At 39.5% G+C, this 22,908-nt stretch overlaps 1 protein-coding gene across 3 annotated transcripts in view; it reads right to left on the bottom strand.

The window, feature by feature from the left end:
- Nucleotides 1–22,908, bottom strand: part of PPP1R12A (protein phosphatase 1 regulatory subunit 12A) — a 122,125-nt gene that overhangs the window by 19,529 nt on the left and 79,688 nt on the right. For 2 of the 3 annotated variants that reach the window (XM_056845729.1, XM_056845728.1), the window contains exons 9-19: nt 20,531–20,649; nt 15,339–15,551; nt 13,801–14,018; nt 12,053–12,220; nt 11,477–11,653; nt 5,689–5,779; nt 4,188–4,385; nt 3,916–4,075; nt 2,837–2,955; nt 2,058–2,123; nt 524–540 (exon numbers count right to left, since the gene is read on the bottom strand). In XM_056845729.1, the coding sequence (XP_056701707.1) occupies nt 524–540; nt 2,058–2,123; nt 2,837–2,955; nt 3,916–4,075; nt 4,188–4,385; nt 5,689–5,779; nt 11,477–11,653; nt 12,053–12,220; nt 13,801–14,018; nt 15,339–15,551; nt 20,531–20,649 (1,546 nt within the window). The remainder of the gene's footprint in view (nt 1–523; nt 541–2,057; nt 2,124–2,836; nt 2,956–3,915; nt 4,076–4,187; nt 4,386–5,688; nt 5,780–11,476; nt 11,654–12,052; nt 12,221–13,800; nt 14,019–15,338; nt 15,552–20,530; nt 20,650–22,908) is intronic. The other variant, XM_056845730.1, reaches the window with a different exon arrangement.

Genomic DNA, 22,908 nt, shown 5'->3' on the forward strand with positions numbered 1-22,908 from the left:
CACTTTTCATTCAGTTTTCAAGACCAGGTGTTTTATTATGCATATCTTTTTATTTTCTTAAATCACTGCTATACCAGCATTGAAGTAACATGAAGTTGGAAATGTCTTGAAATACAAAATGGAAGTGGACTTATACAAAACCCAGTTCTGCCATCACAATGATGGTATGGCAACTGCTTCTACACAGGAGGGCTCCACAAAGCTGCCTTCACATTTGCAACTAATGGTAGCACTAAAGAAATAGTACAATGATTGTTTCTTTCCATGCCAGCAGTAGAAATTCCCAGGAGTATACTGTAATGGCAAAGGCCCACATCGCCACTATGCCACTGCTGTATTTAAATTGCATGTAAGCTTCTGCAAATTTAATATTTACCTGAAGAGTATGCCTGGCAGTGGATTCCTGGTTTGTTTATTTTCCCCCATAAGCATACTGAATTGCTCATGCCATAAAGTACTAATACAATTTTTAAAATTATATTAAACATCTTTTAAAAAATCCAAACTATAAAAGAGTATGTACCTTGAAAGGCTTTCACCCTGAAAAAGAAATAAGACAAAACAGCTTCAGAAGAACTGTATTACAGGATTAAGCAACCAGTAAACAAATTCCTGCAGAATAGCAAAACAATAACTGTCAGTGTAATCCTAAAGATATAGTCTAACCCATTGAAATGAATCACACTACAGTTGAAGCCCATTCATTTCAATGGGTTTAGACTGGAGTAACTCTGTTTAGGACTGCACTGCAAATGTCTTTCAAATCATGGATTCTGATCACATATTACTTAAGTCATCTCAGAAGTGACAACGAATTAGATCACAGAATACATCTGATGGAAATATAGGCCAGAATCCAAGGAGAAGCTGCCAAGACCTTGGCATATTAACTTTTCCTCCACTTTGAACAGCAGACCTACAACACCAGCAAGCGCTTTGTCCCCTTCATTTAAAAAGTTGTTTGTCATAAAGAGGGAAGAATACGCTTGAGAAAAACAAGTCCAAAAACTCTTTGGTTACACAAAACTAGGACTCTGCAGACCATTCCTGAGATCCTGAGTGGTACCATCTGAATTAGAAGTATATGATTCCTTTTCTCTGTCATTGGTCAAGGCCATTAAAAAAGACTAAAAGGTGCTACTTTCATTTGCTTACGATATCCAATTCTATATACCCTTTTGAGGTAGCAGGGTCATTGTGTGTGTAAAGTGCCTTCAAGTCGCAGCCAACGTATGGAGACCCCTTTTGGGGTGTTCATGGCAAGAGACTAACAGAGGTGGTTTGCCAGTGCCTTCCTCTGCACAGCAACCCTGGTATTCCTTGGTGGTCTCCCATCCAAATACTAACCAGGGCTGACCCTGCTTAGCTTCTGAGATCTGATGAGATCAGGCTAGCCTCATTACAGGGTTGTTTTACATTGGATTGTTATTTTGTTTTCATCACAAGGTGAGAATGAATATCCACCCCATCATGGAGAAAAAGAAATCACAAGAAACTTGAGTTTCCAATGAAAAGGTAAATACAAACTCATTCCAATAAAATATTCACCATGTGAAAGTGCCATGATAAAGACAGCATTCTGATGTCGGTAAACATTCAAAGGAGAATGGGGCAGCAGTCAGTGTTCTATAGTGTGATGATAAAAAGCCATCACTGATATCTAAATAGGATATATCATCTGCAGTATGGAGCAAGGTAAGTTTGTGCGTACAGTTTACAACAGCCAATTTCCAAAGTTAATCAAGTTCTTTGACTACATGGATATGCAATGTTTTATATCTAATGCTTTATATCTAATATTTTATATCTGTTCTTCTCATTGCATGAACAAGACCCAGAATGGGAGATTATTAAGATGAATGGAGGAGCAGAAAAGTTGTGAACAGGGCTGAACATTGCAGAGAAAGTATTTATTGGGCGTTCTAATAAAGTCATCATGCTTGTAAACTTTTTTTAAATATTCCAGGCCAGAAAATGAGTGAACGTAAATTTTACAGAAGCAAATATATACCATAGGAAAATCTACTTTAGGAAAATAAAGTGAATTTAACCATTACCTGTGCTTCTTTTTTATTTGTTCCCTCCTCTGAGTCAGACTGATGCTCTTGTTCATTTTCATCACTCTGGAGAAGAAAAGCCATTTAAATTATTTCCATACTAGTATCTTTTAAATAAAGGAAAAACTCCCCAGTCTTCATGTACTATTTTTACAAGGCAAAAAGTATGAAAAGTACAGACCTCACTAGCTGATTTGTGCTACAGCCTCAACACTGCTCCTCTTATTCTGGAGGAGTTAATGAATATCATGCTTACCTTTCAAAAACAAACAAATAAGGAACCATTAATTCCAACCTTACTGTTTTGGAAGCTGATTTTTGATCCGTGCCACCGTTTTACCTCCCACATTATACAAGCTTGTTTTCACACATCTTAGTGCAGGCCTTCACAAATTTTCCTTGCTTCTAGAAGCCTTTAGACTGAGGCTGTGTGGACCCCTTTGGTTGATTTATAGGACCCTGTCATGGGGTCTTTTGTCCCACTCATGGAAAACTCACATACCCGGCTGTGGCTGAACTGGTGGTCCATGAAACAGACTAGAGGCCAATGATCTGGACTTCTGTATACAAAACTATGTTAAGAGTGCTATTTAAATTGCAGTGCCTACTCTGAACATTACCTGTATCTGAAATGTCAAATACACAGTGTGGAAGATATATTTTCAGAAACTGTTCACGGAATGGTAATGCCATTCACTGAACAAATACTGTTTGACTGAATGCTCCCTAACTGTTCGCAAATACAGATTTCTTGGCAGTTAAAATAGATTCACACTTACGTCTTGAGTCCAAAAAGAAACTCCGGTTGATCTTCGTTTTTCTCTTGGCCGTCTTCTTTCCCTTATTGATTTGGTCTGTGACTTATCTTCCTCTTTTTCTTCTTCTTTCTTTCCAGCTTCTATTTAAATAGTAATGTTTTATATTTTAATGAAGTCCAGAACATATTCTTTATGCTATAACACAGTTTTATATTGTGACTCCTGAAGCCACTATTCTATTTATGCATTATTTTGTTATTCTAGTTTTAGCTCAGCTAATCTAACTAGAGTACATGACTTTATTCTTGATAATAAAAGCCTAATATATCTATGAGTTATAACATCTTCAAACACATTGGCAAAACATCTAAAGCATACATATATGTATATCAATACTTGTTTAGCCAGAAGCATCAAGAGTTCAGCATGCATCAGACCACTTTGGACAAAAATGTAGGTTTAATTATTTCCCCCTCTGGTAATGCATTTAAAATGAGCAATATTCAGATCATAGGAGAATGTTCCCAGTCCTAAAAATCCCACTTCAAATACTGAATCAGCAAAATCAAGTCTGAACTTCCAGATTCTGACTGTTCAGCTCCAAAATTCTTTTATTAACTAGTACAAGAATGATGAAGCGGGGCTGCCCAAGCATAAAACATTCCTTTGCTATCGTGCACTTTGTCATTGTTTACCATTGAAATAACATAAGAAATCACAAAATCCAGGTACTTGTATATTTCACTGCTCCAGTCTTCAGGGCTGAAAAATGAATCTATAATAAGGAAAAGCAATTTTCTCACATGGGTATACTCTAAAAATGTTCAGCTTATTTATCTGAACATTTCCACCATAACTCAAAATTAAAATTCAACACCTATGGCATTACAGAAATTAAAAAAACATGTATGAACTTGCCCTACAGATGGAAATTAAAGACAGCCATCCTCAAAGAAACATTTTGAAGAAATACTGATCCTAGGAGTGGTGATAGTACAAGAAGACTGCTACTTGTTTTACCCATTACTTGTTAAGATCTATCATAGCAGCATTTTCACTGACCACGAACAACAAAGACGGAAATAACAGAGAAGCCTTACCTCTCTCACTTTCCTTTGTTCCACTCCTGGAATAAGCAGAAGTTATACCTATAAGGCTGTTTGGTCTGTTTAACTGGCTTGAAGAGAGCGAACTAGAAGAGGGGGCAACTGAAGAAGTTGATGAAGTTGTTGAAGATGTAGTTCTGTAACGATGATATGGCTATTCAACAGGAACAAAAATGCAAATCAATTTTCAAATGTTAGGAAGCACGTCAATACAGATATTTAATTATGTAAAACACTTGCTACCATAAAACAAAAGCATCCAATACCTCCTCAACAGTTCGTGTATATCTTTGCCTATAATCATCATCTTTAGCTTCCAATTCCTTTTTTTCTTCCTGTTTTTCTTTGTCTTGTTTTTCTTTTTCCTCCTTTTCTTTTTCTTCATTCTCTTGTTCTCTAGGTCGGGTAGCACGACTTCTACCAATAGTTTTTTCAGCTTCCTGAAGATCAGTCAGCGTTACACCCTGTAGAAGAACCACACCCCAAAGCATAACATTATTATCTATCGTCCAATGTGACATATACAGGCATTAAAAAAATTATTAAAGGTAAACACCTTTTTTAAACATTTAACAGCCCAGAGGTAATGTTTATCAGCAGCGCAGCTTCTCAAACTATGTCTTGAACTCGAGTACAGATATCAGAGTATAAGAGTATTCCCCAGTTCAATAAGTACACATGCAAAAATAGCTGCAATGCAGTTGTGGCAGCTGGGAAAGGATTGGACAACCACCAGAAAAAGGTTGTTTTTATGAATGTGCCCTTTTCAATTCACAAGAGCAGCATAGTTTCAGAGGGCAGCTGTGCTGGTCTGCAGTGGAACAGCTAGATCTGAGTCCAGTAGCACCTCAGAGACCAACAAGATTTTTGGGTTATAAGTTTTCAAGAGTCAAAGCTCCCTTCACCAAATAAATATCTGAAGTGCTACTGGACTCAAATCTAAGTGCAGGGGTCAGATTGGACCCATTTCATACATAAACCTGCTTTAAGAAAGATAATCAGGAGAGTAGAAGGGAAACTTTCAGCCTTCAACTAAAGTTCAAGGACCAACCGTAGAGCACAGGAGTCTACTTTTGAAAAATCCCAGTTTAAATTGCTGTTCAGTTGCTCTCTGGGCAACAACATAATGACAACACTAATGAAATAAACACAAAGCAAGAATGCCAATGGCTGCTTTTTAGTAGATGAAGCCATAAGACTTTAATTCCTATAAATTTTCTATATCAGCAGATTTGAAAGTATGGATACAAAAAGTAAAAGCTTCATGGAAGGAGAAGTGGTGCTATCAATATTTACAGTCTGAATTAATTTCTGGAGAAGAGTTCATGAGAATCCATTAGAAGGAATCAAAATACATCCCCTTCAGAAAGGCACCAGCAAACAACCCCAAACAATGTCAACAATACTCTAAATGATAAAACTATTTCACACAGACCAATTATTTTTTTCTCATTACAGTTAGTGAGCTGAGACTGGATAGCATTGCCTAAAACCTTCCAACGTTTGATTCATGAAGCTTTTGGCTCACATGTCAAGGTCAACTATTAAACCACATCGGCTTCCAACTTCTAGCTATCGAATCCACACTGTGCAGGAACACTGCAGAAAGATGTCTGTATGGCAAATAGTTCCAGATGATGGAGAAAAATCTACAGAGGTCTTGTTTGCCCCATTGGTCTCCTGAACAGAAAGGCAACATGACACAATGAAAACTAAACCACCAATGTAACTAATACAATTTCTAAATATGACATAGGGCCAGCATACCTGTGTGGATCTTCTGGACTGCCTTGCTTGTCTCGATCTAGCTTTTCTTTGGGATTCAGATTCTTCATCCCGAACTGGAGTGAGGTATGACCTAAAGAGTTAAATATTCACCCGCTAGTAGTAATTGTAAAAAAAGTAAATATTTTTGAATTGGGGGGGGGGAACACACACAGATAAAGCCTCCTAGCAAAATAAAAAATACATGCGTGTACATGTTTCACATCAAATTGAAGGCAGGAAAATTTTTTGTAGTACTGTACTGAAGGTATGTACACTCACACTTCCAGCAGCATAATTATATTACAATATCAATACAACACACTAGCCTAAGGATCAGCAACTGGCACTCAAAGGCATGCATGAAGCCAGCAGTGATTAACTATTGGACTTAGTGGCAGTCCACAAGTGGGAAAGGTGACATCCCTAACCTGGAATTCCAGTCACTTCCTCAAAGGGATACAACAGTAAAGCAGTACACGTCTATAAAAACCTGCAACAAGGCACTTTTTAAGGTTTGCGGTTAATGGCAGCAAAAGTAATTTTTCTGATGATATTGTCTACTGATGACATTGATCATGTGTTTTAACTGGTGTTAGTCATTTTTGGAAGCCACTTGGGTTCCCTCTGATGGAAGGGAAAGGACAAGCTAGATTTTTTTATGCAGATAATGCAACCAGTACCTACAGGTAAATGTTTTTACTTACAATCATTAAAAAAACAACAACCAACTACTGCTTTGACCAAAACATGGGGCCTAACTGACACAAAGCTGGAAAAAAGTTGATACCACTTTGTTTACCATCTTCTACAAATCCACAGTACCCATCAATCTTAATAAGGTCATTTGCCCTGCAGTATTTCATCCTCCCCCACACCCCTTGTAATTTTTTTGCAAACTGTAGTGTATACTCTCAGGGTGTTAAGAGTTATTTTTACCCCAAATGAACATACAGGGTGAAATAGACAAATGTGCATTTTCTAATTTTCTTTTCAATTTTGTTTTTGCTGCTGTTATATTACTGGTCTCTAATCTGCTCTTCCTGGGCTAGGTAATTGAGATAGTGGTTGCAAATCAATTCCAGGTCTTTCTGGACGATACATCTGCTCTATACCCCTTTCAGTCTGGGTTCCAGCCAGGCTACAGGGCAGAAACAACAATTTGGTGGCTTTAGCTGATTTGCATTTGAATGTTGACAGGGGTGTTTCTTTGTTGTTGTTATTGGATATGTATCTGCAGGTTTTCAAATAGTGGACCATGCCATCTGTTGAGGTGTCTGGAGTAGAAGTAGGTTTCAAGGCATGTGGCTTAGATTAGTTTAAGTTTTTGCTTATGGATTGGACTCGGAGGGTTGCTGTTGGAATAACAGCAGTCATCAGTATGCGACTTGTCTTGGGGGGGGGGGATCCATAAGGCTCAGCTTTATCCCCCAATGCTGTTTAATCCTTATGTAAAGCCCCTGGTAGAGACCATTCATAGTTTTGAAGTTGCCTGGCATCAATTTGCTGACAACACCAACTCTACATTTCTTTATCCAGTCTGCCTGCTACTGCTATAACTATCCTAAGCCAGTGCCTGGTTGCTGTGATCAAACAGCTAAGGATGAGTAAGTTGAAAATGAATCCTGACAAGATGGAGATGATGCTGGTTGAGAAGGTTGAGGTCTTGGAAAGTACTGTGCTGCCCACATTTGGTGGGGTTTTACTGACTCCCACTAACTCCATTAAGAATCCAGGGAAAATACTGTACTCAGCATTATTGCTGGAAAAGCAAGTTAATTCAGCTGCACAAAAAATTATTTCTTCCATATTCGTTTAGCCAACAGGATGGCTCCCTACTGTGACCTTATCTTGCCACATGGATCCATGCCATGGCAACTGTGTGGCTGAGCTACTGTAATGCACTCCTACATGGGTCTCCCCTTGAAGACAACTCAAAAACCCCAGCTGGTACAGAATGCCACAGCTTGACTAGGAGCAAGGTTGAGTATGCATATTACACCAACTCTGCAGTGGCTTCATCGATTACCAATTAGTTTCCAGGTTCAATTCAAGGTACCTGTTATCACCTTCATGGTCTAGCTCCCACAATACATGCAGGATCACCTCTCCTGATATACTCTGCTGCAGAAGCTTTGTTTATCCGAGCAAAGCCTTCTGAAGGTGCCACCCTGCAAAAGGGAAAGATCAACAGCTGCCCACGCATGTGCTGGTATAGCACCCACCTGGTAGACTGGCCTGCCTGACAAGGTTAGAAAGGCTCCAGTGCTTTATTGTTTTGCAGAACGTGGCAGCTCAAATTATTCAGGAGGATGTTCTTATAAAGGGGACAGGGCTGTAGTTAACACCTGGAAAATTTTAGGCAGTTTTCATTGCTTTGTTCATTGTATATATTATACCGCTTTCTTGCATTGCTCTCTAATTTTGCAATCCAGCTCTGTTGCACGTATTATACTGTCCTACTGTATGTATAATACTGTTTTTAATGCATTCTCCCAATTCTTGCATTCTAGTTTTATTTATTTTGTATTCTAGTGAAATTCACTGAGTCTTAGTGAGAAAAGCAGACTATAAGGGAAGTAAGTAAGTAAATAAATGCTCTGCTGAAGAAGAAATACTTAATGCAGGGTTGATTTTTTGGCAGCTGATGACATGGTCAATGCAACCCCCAAGGTCATTTTTGTGTTGTTGTTTTTTAATATATGACTGTGGTTTATTCAGCCCCCACCAGATTAGCATACTTTTTTGCTTTGGTGAAGATTTGGTACTATCAGCCTCAAAATAGGGAAGAGTATTTTTCAAAACTCAGTCATGACTTCCAACACAGTGTACACTAAAATTTACCATTGTAAGAAAAGTACAGCTATTAATGAAGCAGGAATGCCATCATCAATCTCATGAAATATAAAATAAGTGAACTACCATACATATTAGCGAAGCTGGTCATCAGTTGGAAGGGTTTATGGTTCTCAGGTGGTTCCTACCTTGAAATAGCTGTAGCAAGAGGAACTGGGAGATGGGTAAGCTGCAAGCCTCCTTGCACTGTGGGCCTCGTGCCATCAACACCCCCCTTTCTCTGCAGCCTTTGCACTCTCATACAAGAGAGCAAGCTGGACACAAATACCATCAACCATAGTATCCTTCTGGAGAACATGGCTGGGCGGGAGTAGGGAACACCATGTTTCGGTGGTTCCACTCCTACTTGACCAACCAATTGCAGAAGGTGGTGCTGGGGGATTTCTGCTCAGCCCTGCCTGTGGTGTTTATGCTATGAGGTCCCACAGGGTTCCATCTTCTACCCCCATGCTATTTAACATCTACATGAAGCCACTGGGAGAGATCATCCAGGAACTGGAGTGAGCTTCCACCAATAGGCGGGTAACACTCTCTCCTTAATACCTATAATGGGATGGATGAGGGCCAATAAACTGAAGCTCAGTTCAGACAAGACTGACAGGCTGCTGGAGAAGCTGGTCATGGACTGCCGAGCCAGCCTGTCCTGGAGGCTGAACTCCCCCTGGAGGAGCAGGTTCATAGCTTAGGGGTGCTACTAGAACCAGGCATATGGTCGGAAGCTCATGTCTCCCCTATGGCACATAGCACTTTTTATCAGCTCTAGCTGGTTCGACAGCTACAACTGTTCTTCACAGTGATCCATGCATAGATCACATTCAAATTACAAGACTGTCATGCACTCTGTGGGGGCTGTCTTTGAAAAGTGCTTGGTTAGGAAACTTCAATTAGTCCAAAATGTGGCTAGTATCCACAATACGGTCATCTCTAAGCAATTCTAAGTATTTTACATATTCAAAGATGGAATGCTAAAAAGCTACACAGTACTGAATAATTTTTATATTTCTGGCATGCTATATTATCGTGCATCAAGTAAGCAGACTTATCAGAAGTTAGACTTTTGAAAAAATATACAATGTTCTAAAAATGCAAGATAATTCAGAGTCAGCCCATGAACGTAAGGTGTTATTTCATACTGTGCAAACATACATGCAACACCTCGACACGCTGGTGAGAGTGAAGAACAAACTGAACGCCTAAATTTTGAACTTCCTGGCTTTTTCAGTTCCTCTCAGCTTTCTCTACTGTAATAGGAATTTTGGTGAAAGATTCTAATTAATTTTATATAGCTTGAATCCAAGGAATATTATGCAATAACACAATTTCAACAACCTTGTCCTAGGCAGAAGCTATTACCATATTCCTTGCAAGCCAAATGGTTCTGAGAATGCATCTGAAGTATGAAACTTTTTTTTTTTTTTGCCTGTTTTCCCACTTTGCCTTCCTGCATTTCCAGGTGTGATCCTTGTTCAAAATCTGCCCTTTGGCAATGCTTTATAAACTTAAAGCACTTTCACATTAATCTTAAAGTTGAACTAAGGATTTGGTTTCAGAAGCACACCGTTGTTAATCTTTTGTAGCGGAAAAAAAATGGTTCTGCGGCAACTGGCTTTGAAAGCTCATGACTTAAATTAAGAACTTGTTCAGATGCATTAAACAGAAAGAGAAGGTGATTTATTTTTGGATATGTATATACAACATAGCCCTGACCTGGATGGCCCAGGCTAGCCTGATCTCATCAGATCTCAGAAGCTAAGCAGGGTCAGCCCTGGTTAGTATTTGGATGGGAGACCACCAAGGAACACCAGGATCGCTATGCAGAGGGAAGCCATGGCAAACCCACCTCTGTTAGTCTCTTGCATGAACACCCCAAAAGGGGTCGCCATAAGTCGGTTGTGACTTGACGGCACTTTACACACATATACAACATAGTAACTGGAAGTCTATGAAAATTCAAGTAGTAACATTTTAAATTCAGACTTCCTTGCCTTTCCTCACTAAAAGCATATACCTCTTCCTTTCTCTAGATCATTTGGGGGGGGGGGGATAATGACTGAGGTCCAGCTTGCAGGCAGACACCTTGGGCTGCTGCAAGTCACTCTTCATTTAGCTGTCAGTTGAAATGGATATTAATAGGACATTAGCATACATACAACTCTGTCCACCCTTTGATTATTTTCTTCCTTATAAAAGTTCATACCTTAAACTAGAGTAAGTCCTTAAAGTATGACAAGGCTCTTTTGTCTTAAAATTCTATGCCTCTATAATGCTTTATAATAGATTTAGGAATCTCATCTAGCTTTTCAGAGCAAATTAGCAAATTATACACTGCTATTTCAGTATGCATGGAATTGAATTTTTATGTGTTTCCTATTGAGAGGTGAGATACACAGCAAGTTCAAACCATGGCATTTTTCTTAACACACAAAACCACTTAAGAAAGAAGACAAAAGGAATTCTGGCCCAAGAAAATGTTTCCACAGGAAAATGAGAAAACACAAAAACAGAATAGAATAAGAGGTCTTGATTATTTATTGCAGAGCTTGTTGTTTTGACGTTCATGCTAGTTTTTAAAAGATATATCATGCTTGCGTAATGATATCTGGCAATATTTCTTGCAATTTGAAAAGCTAATAAACTACTCATATTTCATAAAATAAAGAACTGTCTTCAATGACAGTCACAAATATTACTGTACTAGCGATACTGAACATATACTCCTCAATTTTAAAAACAGCAGCAGGTAATTATGGGAATGAGCATTTGGGATGCTGGGGTTTGCCCGTGAGCCCAGAGAAGAGGTTTCCATCACATGTGAGCAAGGCCTTGATGGGTTTTCAGTTACATCAATTCATACTTTATGAGCAGGCATTTGTTCCCCTGTTACTAAATGATCACTCTGCACAAGAGAAGTATTACTCGCAGAACTTTTACACACCTGCGTCTCTCCCTGACCTCTGAAGTTGAGGACACAGTGCCAGAAGTAGTTGTAGTCAAGGCTGTGGTAGTAGTCGCAGTATTTATAACTGATGGCGCAACAGGAACGGTCACTGCTGTAGGAACATTGTCTTTGTCTCTCTCAGTACTATCCTCAGCCCATGAACGATTTGAGGTACTATAGTATCATAGCAGCAACACAAAAAGAGAAAAGGAAACAGCTAAACAATGAAAGCACTTACACTAGAACGGTGTGATAAAGGGATGGATTTTTTTAATGCACAAGTTTGAAAAAAATATTTGATATACCAGTATCTAAACTGCTCCAGATAAGCTCAATAGGAAAAAGTAGCAAGTTTAGCTTCAACTATATTTTTAGCCTCCCATCCAAGTACCAGATTTCCCCTATAACAGCCATGCGGAGCTATTATGCAAAGACATCTTCATTTTGAGCCAAATTGCATGTTTATCACAGGAAAAATGAAAAAAATCCAGAGCCCAGTACCTTCTACACAAAAATGCATGCACATACATAAGCACACAGTGGACTGAACACAGAGTACATTGATGCCCTTACCTGCTTTGTATTCCTGCTGTTGCTGAACCCGTTGTAACTTTTGTAGCAGTGCTTGTGCCAGAAAGCAGGCTTTTCTGAAGACCAGCTGGGGAGGTAACTGTTGATACTGAAGTAATACTTGGAATACTAGAACTAATCAAGTCATCTTGTCTTCTACCAAAGGAACCACTGAAAATTTATTTGAAGTTAAAAATATGTGAATTTACACAATATCTGCAAAGCTAAAAATCACTGCCATGTTATTATTCCACCCCACTTAATGACAGTTCTGTTTCAATACCTTCAGATATTTGAAGGGTAAATAGGGTTCATCCTTCATGTGGATGAACCCTATTTACCCATTTCCATAAAGCCTTAAGCCCCAAAGCTAAGGAAACATATAGCAGTATCTACTTGCAACCTTATGGTGAGCTTAGCAACATTGCACTGGTGTAGCTACCACATCCCAACACTCAACACTTAAATATATGAACTCCACTGTATCATACAAAGTCCACCATAAATCAAGTTAAATAAAATGGATGTGTTTCTTTTAAAACCATCAAAATTAAACAGCAATACACAGGTTACTTGTGCTTTTGAAAATATGAGGCAACTTGTGACTTGGTCTCACTGAATGTGACCCTGTTAGTGAGCAACAAGTCCGTCATTTGATGCTTCATGGTCCAGGATTAGGGAAGGGGACACCTACCTTTCACTTGTTCACAACTAATTCATGGACACAGTATAAGAAATGAGTGTCCGAACAGTGAAGCTGCTACTACAGATATAATGGGTAACTTATATTGTTTTGCACTGGGGGCTCCTGTCAGCAGAAACACCACACTTGCTATGGCTAGGCAAGTTAGGCAGAGGACTGTCCTTATCTCTGCTCACATACTTGCCAGGCAGATATACCAGAATTACTGCCGTGCAAGCCAAACTGCCCGAGGCAACCCTGTTCCAGTCCTCAGAAGGAAGGGACACTGTCTTTTTCTGAGCACAACTTGGCTTTCAGAGTCAGCAGAAAAGCTGCAAGAAGAAGACTCATGTGCACCTCCTCTGCTAGCTAACCAAATGCACCTACTGGAAGCCAGCCTTGAAAGCAGTGTGGCAGCTCATTTTTTTCTGTAAGGGGAAAGAAGCCTGGGTCGTCTCCCACAAAACCTTCTTCTGGTCTTTCAAATTAATACCTTTTTAGACATCTGTGTAGTATTATCATAGTAACAAAACTGTTATTGACATCTTCAGGTCATGAAAAAATAGATTTTATAGCATACTGAATTGTGTGTGTGTGTGTTAAGTGCTGTCAAGTCACTTTCGACTCATGGCGACCCTATGAATCAAAGTCCTCCAAAATGTCCTACCTTTGACAGCCTTGCTCAGGTCCTGCAAAATTGAGGGCTGTGGCATACTGAATTACTGCACCTAAATTTCCTAACCACAAATACCCAAGACCTACCATGATCAAATCTTTTATTTGAAAATACTTGCATCCAAAATTCACTATGCACTTACTATCCTCTTCTACATTTTGAACCTCTAGAAAATTCTGAAAACCACACACTTTCCAAAGACCACAATGAGTGTTTTTAATATTTTAAAGTTGTACATATTTGCATGATCAAAACATACCTAAAAATGTTCAGTATCAAATTGAGCTCCTAATGCCCACACACATTTTACTTAGAATACTTTGGCATATGAACCTGTCTATTTTATGAATTCATGCTAATTTTGTTGATACCGTCAATAACCTGAGTCCTTACCTTCTTTGATAGCTTGTATTTAGTGGTACAGATCCTTCATTTGAGATATTTTTCTTTGCATCTTCTTCCCATTTTCTTCTTGTGTAAGAACCAGTACCACGTATTAAGCTGGCTGATGTATCCCTGTTTTCTTTCTCTTCAATGTCAGATGTACTGGCCAATCGTCTCGGAATTGTGGGTGCAACGTATGCAAGTCTAGTCCCTTTTGTATCTTTCTCCTTCAAAGGACAGAGGATTTATATCAAAGAAATTACATTTTACCACTTTTGACTTAACTCACACATCTGTAATAAATCAATTCAACAATATACAAGTGCAGAATATGACAATGACTACAATTTTGGCTGGTTACATATTCCATGCGTACAGCATGACTAAAGTAGTGTAAGCACAGCTTAGTGTCGTAACAAGCTTCTTGCTGAAATCGAGTTATTTTTACATTTTTTCTTGCACACTCAGCAATAGAGCTTTTACTGTGGATTTGCTAAAGATATGAACGAACAAATGAATAGAATGAACAACAAAAACTGCCAAGCTCTCTGTCACCTTGTGGAGCAAGACAAGCTACTGTCTTGCCCTCCCTTTTACTGTCACTGCCACCACTTCAGGTAAAATCCAGCCCTTCTCTCCCTCGTGGGTCGCCTGAGGCCAACTCCACAGGGGTGTATCACTGTAGCATGCTAAAAAGCCAAGGGGGTGGGTAAGGACTTGTGCAGACTCTCTCTAATTAAACAACTTTATTTCTACAAAGCACAAACTCAGGGGTCTACAAGAACAGAATCTAGGTCCACAAAGCGAAATAAACAAAAGGACATGTTACTAACTAGGTACGTACAATCCAGGATATATCTGGTTACTGTTCGTTGCAGGATAACCCAGTCCCTGATGCATCTGCAACCCTCTTTAGCAACATTCCTCTCTGTAATCCTTCATGGCAAATACACAGGAGACAGCTCCCCTGACGAATGCCAAAACCCAATCCAACCAATTCAAAAAATGCACACACCGACAAAGAAACAACTCCCCTTTTCAGCCCCTGCCCCAAGTGTGCTCCATGGCCTTAAGCCAATCTGGAGCCAGGTCGTGGGGCTCAAGCCCACCAGACCTGGACCTTCCAATCAAGAGGTGCAAACACTTCAAAGGGCTACCATGTTTCCCTCTCAATGAGGAGAGGATGCGCTCTCTGTTGAAGAACACCTTCCTCACCTCTTCCCAGCCACAGATACCCCAGGGTCCCCTTCCATCATCATAACTGTCACAGGATCTCTTGCCTCCCTGGCCCTCATTCATCACACTTAACTATTTGAGAAAACATATAACTGGTTGCCAAACCAATGAACATATTTTATGATTATACCAAAATAGGCTTCCTATATCAAATTTTGAGAAATCAGTATTTCCCAAGTGTCCATCCCAATCTCGCCACCATCTGGGCATCTGATCGGAATGTGGCTCCACACCAGATTCTCACTTCTACAGGTCAAAGAATACTACTAAACAAGATTAAAATATGTTGCCTTTTCTGAAAAAAAGATTACCTTGTCTTTGTTGTCTAATGAAGATGACAATCTAGGGCTTGAAGCTGACCGCATAACTCCTGTTGAATCTTTTTCTTTTTGAGTTTCTTTGCCAGCTGTAATCTCGGCAAGTGCCCCATAACTGCCAGTCTTTCGAAGGCCTAATCTCCAAGATGCAGGAGACTCATCTTTTCTCTCATCTTCTTTGGGAGAAACTTTAGATGAAGTTGGAAACTGTAAAACACAGCATTTTTTTCTGTGAGTGTTGCTCTCCAAATCTCCCCTGATCAGCTGTACATTTGAGAGTGTACATGTACAAGCCACAACATGACAATCTAGAACCTTGCAGGAACAGAGAATGCTCATACTCTCTCACTGACATGTTTCCCCTTGAGTATGTGAATTAGGCATCTGGTACCTTTTGACTTTGATCCCTTGTACCATAGAAGGCAAGAAAGTTTAGGGCATGCAAAGCTTCTGTTGGCGGGGAAGGCAGGCAGGATGCAGAGAAGACACTTGGATAACAGCTACAGTTAAGTAAGGCTGATTTCTGCTCCATAGTCTTTGGTGAAGTCTCACATTAGGAGGCTGGAGCTACTTTGTCTAGTATAGATTTGCCATCACCAACTCTAGATCTGGGGCCATTTCCTTCCTTTTCTTCTTGTTAAATCCCATTGGTGTCCCAGGTACAACACCATCATGGTCTTTGGATTCAGTCAGGTGCTTGTAATAATTGCCAGTTGTTATATAGTGGTCTTCTTGACCGGATTCAACCTGGCATTTATGTCCATCATACCAGTCATAAAACAGGCTTCAAGGTTATATAAACTTTGTTTTCACATAGGTGATTTGGGACCTGCATCTCAAATGGTTGCTATAGCTGTCCATCTTAAATCTTGCTGAACAGATCATGGGCTTCTCAGCTATAGCTAGCACTCTTTAAAGTTGCGTCCAGAGCAACGAAGTTAGCCTACTTTATTTAGTAAATTTTCCCTTTGCTAGTATCCACAATATGGTCTTTCATCAAAACAGGGCAGAGACTAAGACTATTAATGGAAGATCTGTTCCCACAATATACTTCCTAAAGCACCTCCTACCCTCAGACAATATTTCTCAGCTGCTTACAGATTCTTAAAATATAAAATACATGGGTACCTAATTTAACCACTAAAAAGCATAAATATGAGACCTGCCAAGCTACCTGAGTTAACAAAAGTAGCAGGTTGCTGTTGCTGCTTTTTGTGGTACTCAAAGAAGGCGTTCATTCATAGATAATGTGCCTGAGTAAACATGTCTGTCAGGAGAGGTGTCCTCTTTGCTAGTATTAAAAGTCAAGAACATGGCAGCCTGTGCTGGCTCACTCCATGTGGGGCTGTTCAGAGGTCACTAAAGGAAAACAAGAATTCCCTGGAATTTCATGCTATGTGAGATATTGCAAAATTAACTCACTTCCAATAAATATAACCTGTAAGTCTGTGGAGAAGAGAGCAAAATCTCACACAATTTTCTAGGCAAGTTAATGATTTTATTTAAAGTTTCAAAAAACAAAGTCAGCTGTTCACAGGGTTAGGTTTAAACATCACACTATAAACTATGAGATGCAAAAAAAAAAAAAGGACACACATTTTAAAATCATGCAACCATAGTACCAACATTTGAATTAAAAATTGTTATTTTGGCAACCTGGAGGGAAAAAAACCCATACACACACAAAGCCCTCACCAGAGACTTTTCACCTTTACTGGGCACAAGAACAATGCCAGTTTTACGTAAGCCCTGCCTCCATGATGCAGGATCTACAGAGTCCGCCACCGGCATGACAGGAGCAAGGAAGTCATACTAAAGCCAATTGGGACAAGACATATAAAAAACAAATATTGAAAGGAAAATATAGACATCTTCAATTCCAGCATCTATATACCAGAATCCCTATTAACTTCTCACAGAATGCAGAAATGGACTCAGCCCCTTTTCTGTGTTAAGTTTCATGTCCACAACGTATTCATTTGCAGAATAATATTATGAGTGGGAAACATGTGGAGGGAGAGAAACACAAAGATAGGAAGGGAGGGGATACAGAAAAAAGACCACGTGCAGGAATGTAAGAAAGGAAGAGAGGCAGGCAAATGATGGGGAGAAAACAGGCGTGGGGGGGGGGGGCAAAACCATCCATGATGTTGGGAGTTCTACAAGATCCCATTATGTTTTTTGGCCCCCAAAAGTAGCCACAGTGGAAGGGGAGCAATATGTATGCAGGCTGTTGTGATGGAAAAGGGGAGAGTTTAACATCTCCATGTCAGCGAGGGCACCCAGTCGGGCCCCGGTTAGCAAGCTCCATATTCTCCCCCCCCCTTCCTGGTCTCTTGGGAAAGTCTCTTCAGTTTGGGAAGAAGGGGCGAAGGCCGGAGACACTATACCTCCACTTCAAAGCCTTCCTATTGTAAATCAACTATCTGTTCTCAAGGTGTCAATTCTGCCAGTAACCTGGCACCTCTAGAAACTTGAAAGAACCCTGATGTTTTGCATTTCAAAGATTACGTGTAATCAATTCTAGTGTGTGTTCCCTATAAGTATAGCCTGTATTTTCCCCATCGGTATTCTGACATTAAGTTTGTATAGACCACTGAAGCCGTTTGCTTTCCTAATAAAACTTTAAACTCTCTGCAACGTCTGGAGTAAAGTTTACTATTGCTGAGATGCAACGAGGTACTGGAGTCTGACACCCCAGGCTGCAGCCCTGATTCATCTTGGGCCTCCTAGTGGCTGCTTTTTACATACAAAACCCAAGATGGAAGATCCAGCCATAGAACTCCAATGTTAGGTCCAGTGAGAAAGAGAGATGATAGACTAACTCTGACATACAAAGATGCATCAATGACACAGCACATAAAGCTCACAGGAGCATTGACTAACTCCCTCAATGACTAAAAGAGGGGTTGGGAATGATGGGAGGCCTCAGTCTGATTTACTGCCTTGTAATTTAACAAGCACACAGCCTTGTTTTCTGGTTTGAATAAGTTTGCACTGCTTCCGGCAGCTTGTCTTGTCACTCTGTTAAAGAGTGTTATATTGTTAGACTGGAAAAAACCCAGCAGAATCAGCTTGTAATGGGCCAGTAAACCTTACAACTCTGCACATGTTCCTTTGTATATCCTTCTCAAAATGACAAAGTAAATTACTGCAAAGGAAGACAGCTCTTTTACATAAATCATACTTGTCTCCCTTCCGTGCTGATTCATTTTCTTCACCTGGGGAGGAGTTCAGAACCATAATAAACTAATGACTGCTATGCTTTTATGCTAAACTATAAGTAGCTTTACATTACCTCAGCAGTCCTCAAAACAAACCACGGAACATGCATCACGCCATCAGTGGAGGAGATTGAAACAAAGCATCTTGCTTAAGACCACTTTGAGCTCATGGCTGAGGCAACATCTGACCAACTGACTAACCAGCTCAACATAGACACTAAACTATGCAAGATCTCTACATATGTGGTATATTATAGGTGAATAGATACAGTAGACCCTCACTCACCATTCTTAAATGCATAACTCCCAATTTCCCTTATCTTATCTTATTTATTTAAATTTGCAGCCCACAGCACAACCATGTGATATGTGATCCCACTGCATGTAGCGAGAGGGAGAGCTGGAACAAGTGTGGTGGCCCTGCACCCTCCTTTCTCATGATCACTGGCTTCTCATGTTTGGGGGGATTTTTTTTAAGGTTCAAAACTTTTTAAAAAGTTCATGATTTATGCAAACCGGTGGTTTCATTAATGACTGGGAAACTTACTTTAGCTCTGTGTAGCCACCTTTTTTTTTAATCTGGTGGGGGAGAGAACTTGTGTGATGGCACCCACCTCACCCAAACCAGCCAGGCAGCACCTGTTTGCAGCATGTTTGTGACTTGCCCAGGCCAGCAAGCAAAGTGGCCACTGCTACACAACTCACTTGGAAATGCTGCCGCCATGCTGGATATTGAGCGTGTCTCAACCCTAACCAGGCCTTCCATGGGGAATGATCCCAGGAACGGGAACTTCAGTGAAGGGTGATGATCTACCATGTGTATAAACATAAGTAGATACACACCAGGCCTATACAATTTGTGATTCACCAAACTGAATCAGACCATTAGCCATCCAGGTACTTTTCATCTCCCACCCATTTTTCCAGGAGATTAATTGAGCTTCTGCTGTATCACTGATGTATACCTGATGGACTACATCCACCAAAATTGATAACAGGTTGCACAAGCTGAAACAGACACTTGGGACATTGTCTGCCTGATGAGACTCTAAAAAACAAGCTTAAATGTGTTACACATGAAGTGTAAGACACCATGATTAGGACATCTGAAAATGGGACCCCTGTAGATGCTTCAAAACTTGGAAGCTGAAATTTTACATAAAATACTAGCCAGGCTTCCAGCAAAGAGCAAGATAAAGTTATTTTTCCCCTTTAATGTATCTGCATGTTTGGGGGGATTTTTTTTAAGGTTCAAAACTTTTAAAAAAGTTTTTATGCAAACCAGTGGTTTCATTCATGACTGGGAAACTTACTTTAGCTCTGTGTGGCCACCTTTTTTTTTGATCTGGTGGGGGAGAGAAGTATCAAATTTAACCATGCCCTTTTCAGCAGCAATAAGTTACTATTACAAGCACAGTTTACAAAGAACAGTAAAGACATAAATTGATGCCTTCCCTTCATCTGTCCACCACGTTGTGCTGGTTCCAATGGTATTTGTTTAGTATTTCAACTTAGTACCTTGCTCTCCCCGTTCGAGACCAGGCTCAGAGCGGCTTACAAAGAATATAAATATCCCATTAAACCAATAAAACAACATTTAAAATAGCCCTGTAAAAAGTCATAAAACAGATATACTAAATAACCTAGGGTGCCTCGAGAATGTAAAACACTATGCTACAACTAGGCGAGCAGATGGAATAGAATCCCAAACTGATTTAGGGATTTGGCACCCAACAGCCACCTCAATATTAGGCAAAGCAACTATCTCATAATAGAAGTTCTCCTAACAAGAAAAACTAAACAAAGCAAGTATTCAATTGCATTACAAGCATAAAAATTCAAAAAAGAAAGAAAAAAGGATCGTTTCATTTATGGAAGCAAGTTTTGAGGGATTTAGGACTAATAACTGAAAACTGGTTTGACCTTTTATAATAATAAAACTGGAAAAAAAATCTGTTTTACCTTCTTAATAGGGGATGTAGGTGTCACTTGACCAGTAGTAACAGAAGGTGTTGTCACTGCTATGGGAGCTGTCTGCACATTGATAGCATTGGAATGATTTGTTGCAGGTTTGTTCTTGTCTGAAAATAAATGATTTAACATTTACAATAGTATATAAATGATTTAATGACAGCTAATGCTTTCGACAGCTAATGTTTTCTTGCCTACAAACCAGCATTAAACTGTGAATTGAATGCCAGTTAATAGGCAAGAGAACAAACAATTCATTGTTCATCTGTTTCAAAAGTCATAATAAGCTTTGCATTGATGCGGAGTGGTTATGACACCAACGATTTCCAAAGCTTATTCCTATAATGAGAAACCACTGCTTGTCAATATGTCTTAATTTAACAACGTTGCACACAAAGCAGTATATTGCTCCGAGAAACATCTTCATATAAAAAAGAGCACTGAGAAGCATATGGATGAGAAGTCATTTACTTGGATCCCAATATTCTTAGCTTTCTTTTTGTTAAAAAAAAGGTTTCTAGTAATTACGGCTGTAAACAAAATTGTGGGGGCAGGAGGTTATTCGAATATTGAGGTGGGAAGCAGAAAAAATAATAGAATTAGCAGCCCTTGCTGCTCTTCTGGTTTTAGCACTTGGTAGAATCTTTTGTGACTTGTTAACTATCATCAGTGTTCTAACGCAGACAGCTTATTTTCAGACCTCTGGCATCTCTGCTTTTTCACAAATGTTTCTTAGCAGAATATGTACCAGCTAAGACCCTGATGCACATAAAGTCTTACCGCTAATTAAATTGATCAAGATGCTTTTTATTGCCAACCATGTTCAAAATCCCTTGTCAGCCTCTCAGTTTTGAGATATGGTCTTTTAATATTTCTACACTTGGATAACGAAAATTCAACTATCTTCTACAGTTCCAGTTATTTATCCTTCTATTCAAAGCTGCTCTATTTTGAATTTTAAATTTAAATATATTTACACAAAAATATTTCAGGAATCAAAATTTTGCATTGTGAATCCACCATAAAATGAATAATGGGAAAAAGAGGGAAGTACAAATTTGGAAAAGAGATATTCAGCTCCAGGGAAAAGCCTAAGTTCTCCAGCATGCCAAATAAAGTATGATGAAAGCCTTGTTGATATTTAAAAACCTCCAAGTTTACATAAATTAATTCTTGTGTCACAGTCATATTTTCCTGGCACAAGACTGCATAGTAGCAACAAAGAAACATAGTAATGAGAGCCATGTAGCTCAAGAAATGCTAAGTGATCAGTATGAAAAACTTCAAGCTGGTAGGGGAAGATACGCATACATGACATCTGAATCTCCAGTCTTACAGCATGCTTATAAAGTGAGATAAAGGTGGAGCTCTTAGATTATTTTAAAATGAACATTAAAATTGCAATACTTTAAAATCATAAAATTAAGGATGAGAAAGAAGGAAGAGGGAGGCCTCTACAATTTGGCAACTGAATTGTTATGGTGATAAGGATACAGAATTACTACATGTACATTCACCACCCACTGCAAAGCGGATTTACTGTATATACATATTTACTTTGTATCTTAAAATGCCATGGCCTTTGGCATGTACAATTGTACCCTCCATCCTCTTAATGAGGGGAACATGTAATTCAAACCTTCTCAATCTGTATTAACTCTAGTGGCTGAGGAAAGCAACAGCAGTTGGAGAGCTAAGAAGGCTTACTCTGCCCACCATTCCTAGCAAGTACAGCTTCTCAGCCAGAGCCAACATTGTCCATTCACCCCTTCAGGTGACTGTCTCTCTTATGTTATTAAGGCTGAAATTCTAAACAGCCTAGCTTTTGAAACAAGTTTCCCAGAAATCTGGGTTAGAATAATATATATGCATTTAAATTTTGAGTGGTCTGATCTGCTGTAACTTAGAATTTGCTTCCCTCATTCTGCTAGACAGTCCTGTATAATATTAACTTTTGTTCATCTTACAAGTAGGCATCTCCTAGCCTATTCTGGCCCTATTTCTCTGAAACTAACAAGGCTCATAAAGAAACAGGATCCCTGTGGGGCTTGCTCTTGGGGCTTGCAAACAGTGCTTTGAACACGGCATCTAACAGGAGAGTTGAGCTTGGAACTGGAACAAGAGGAAAAGAGGACTAAGTGTGTGTCTGTTAGCTTAAGGTGGTGTGGTTTTTGAACAGTTTAGGGGGTGTGTGTGAAAATATCCTAGCTTTTGGTGCATGTACTAGAAGCACATGGTTCTGCTGGGAGGTGCTTCTGCTTGAGTGAGAAGAGTCAGCATATATTCACAGAATCATAGAGTTGGAAGGGACCACCAGGGTCATCTAATCCAACCCCCTGCACAATGCAGGAAATTTACAACCACCTCCC

Source organism: Euleptes europaea, chromosome 3, assembly GCF_029931775.1.
Source record: "Euleptes europaea isolate rEulEur1 chromosome 3, rEulEur1.hap1, whole genome shotgun sequence".
NCBI classification, from domain to species: domain Eukaryota; kingdom Metazoa; phylum Chordata; class Lepidosauria; order Squamata; family Sphaerodactylidae; genus Euleptes; species Euleptes europaea.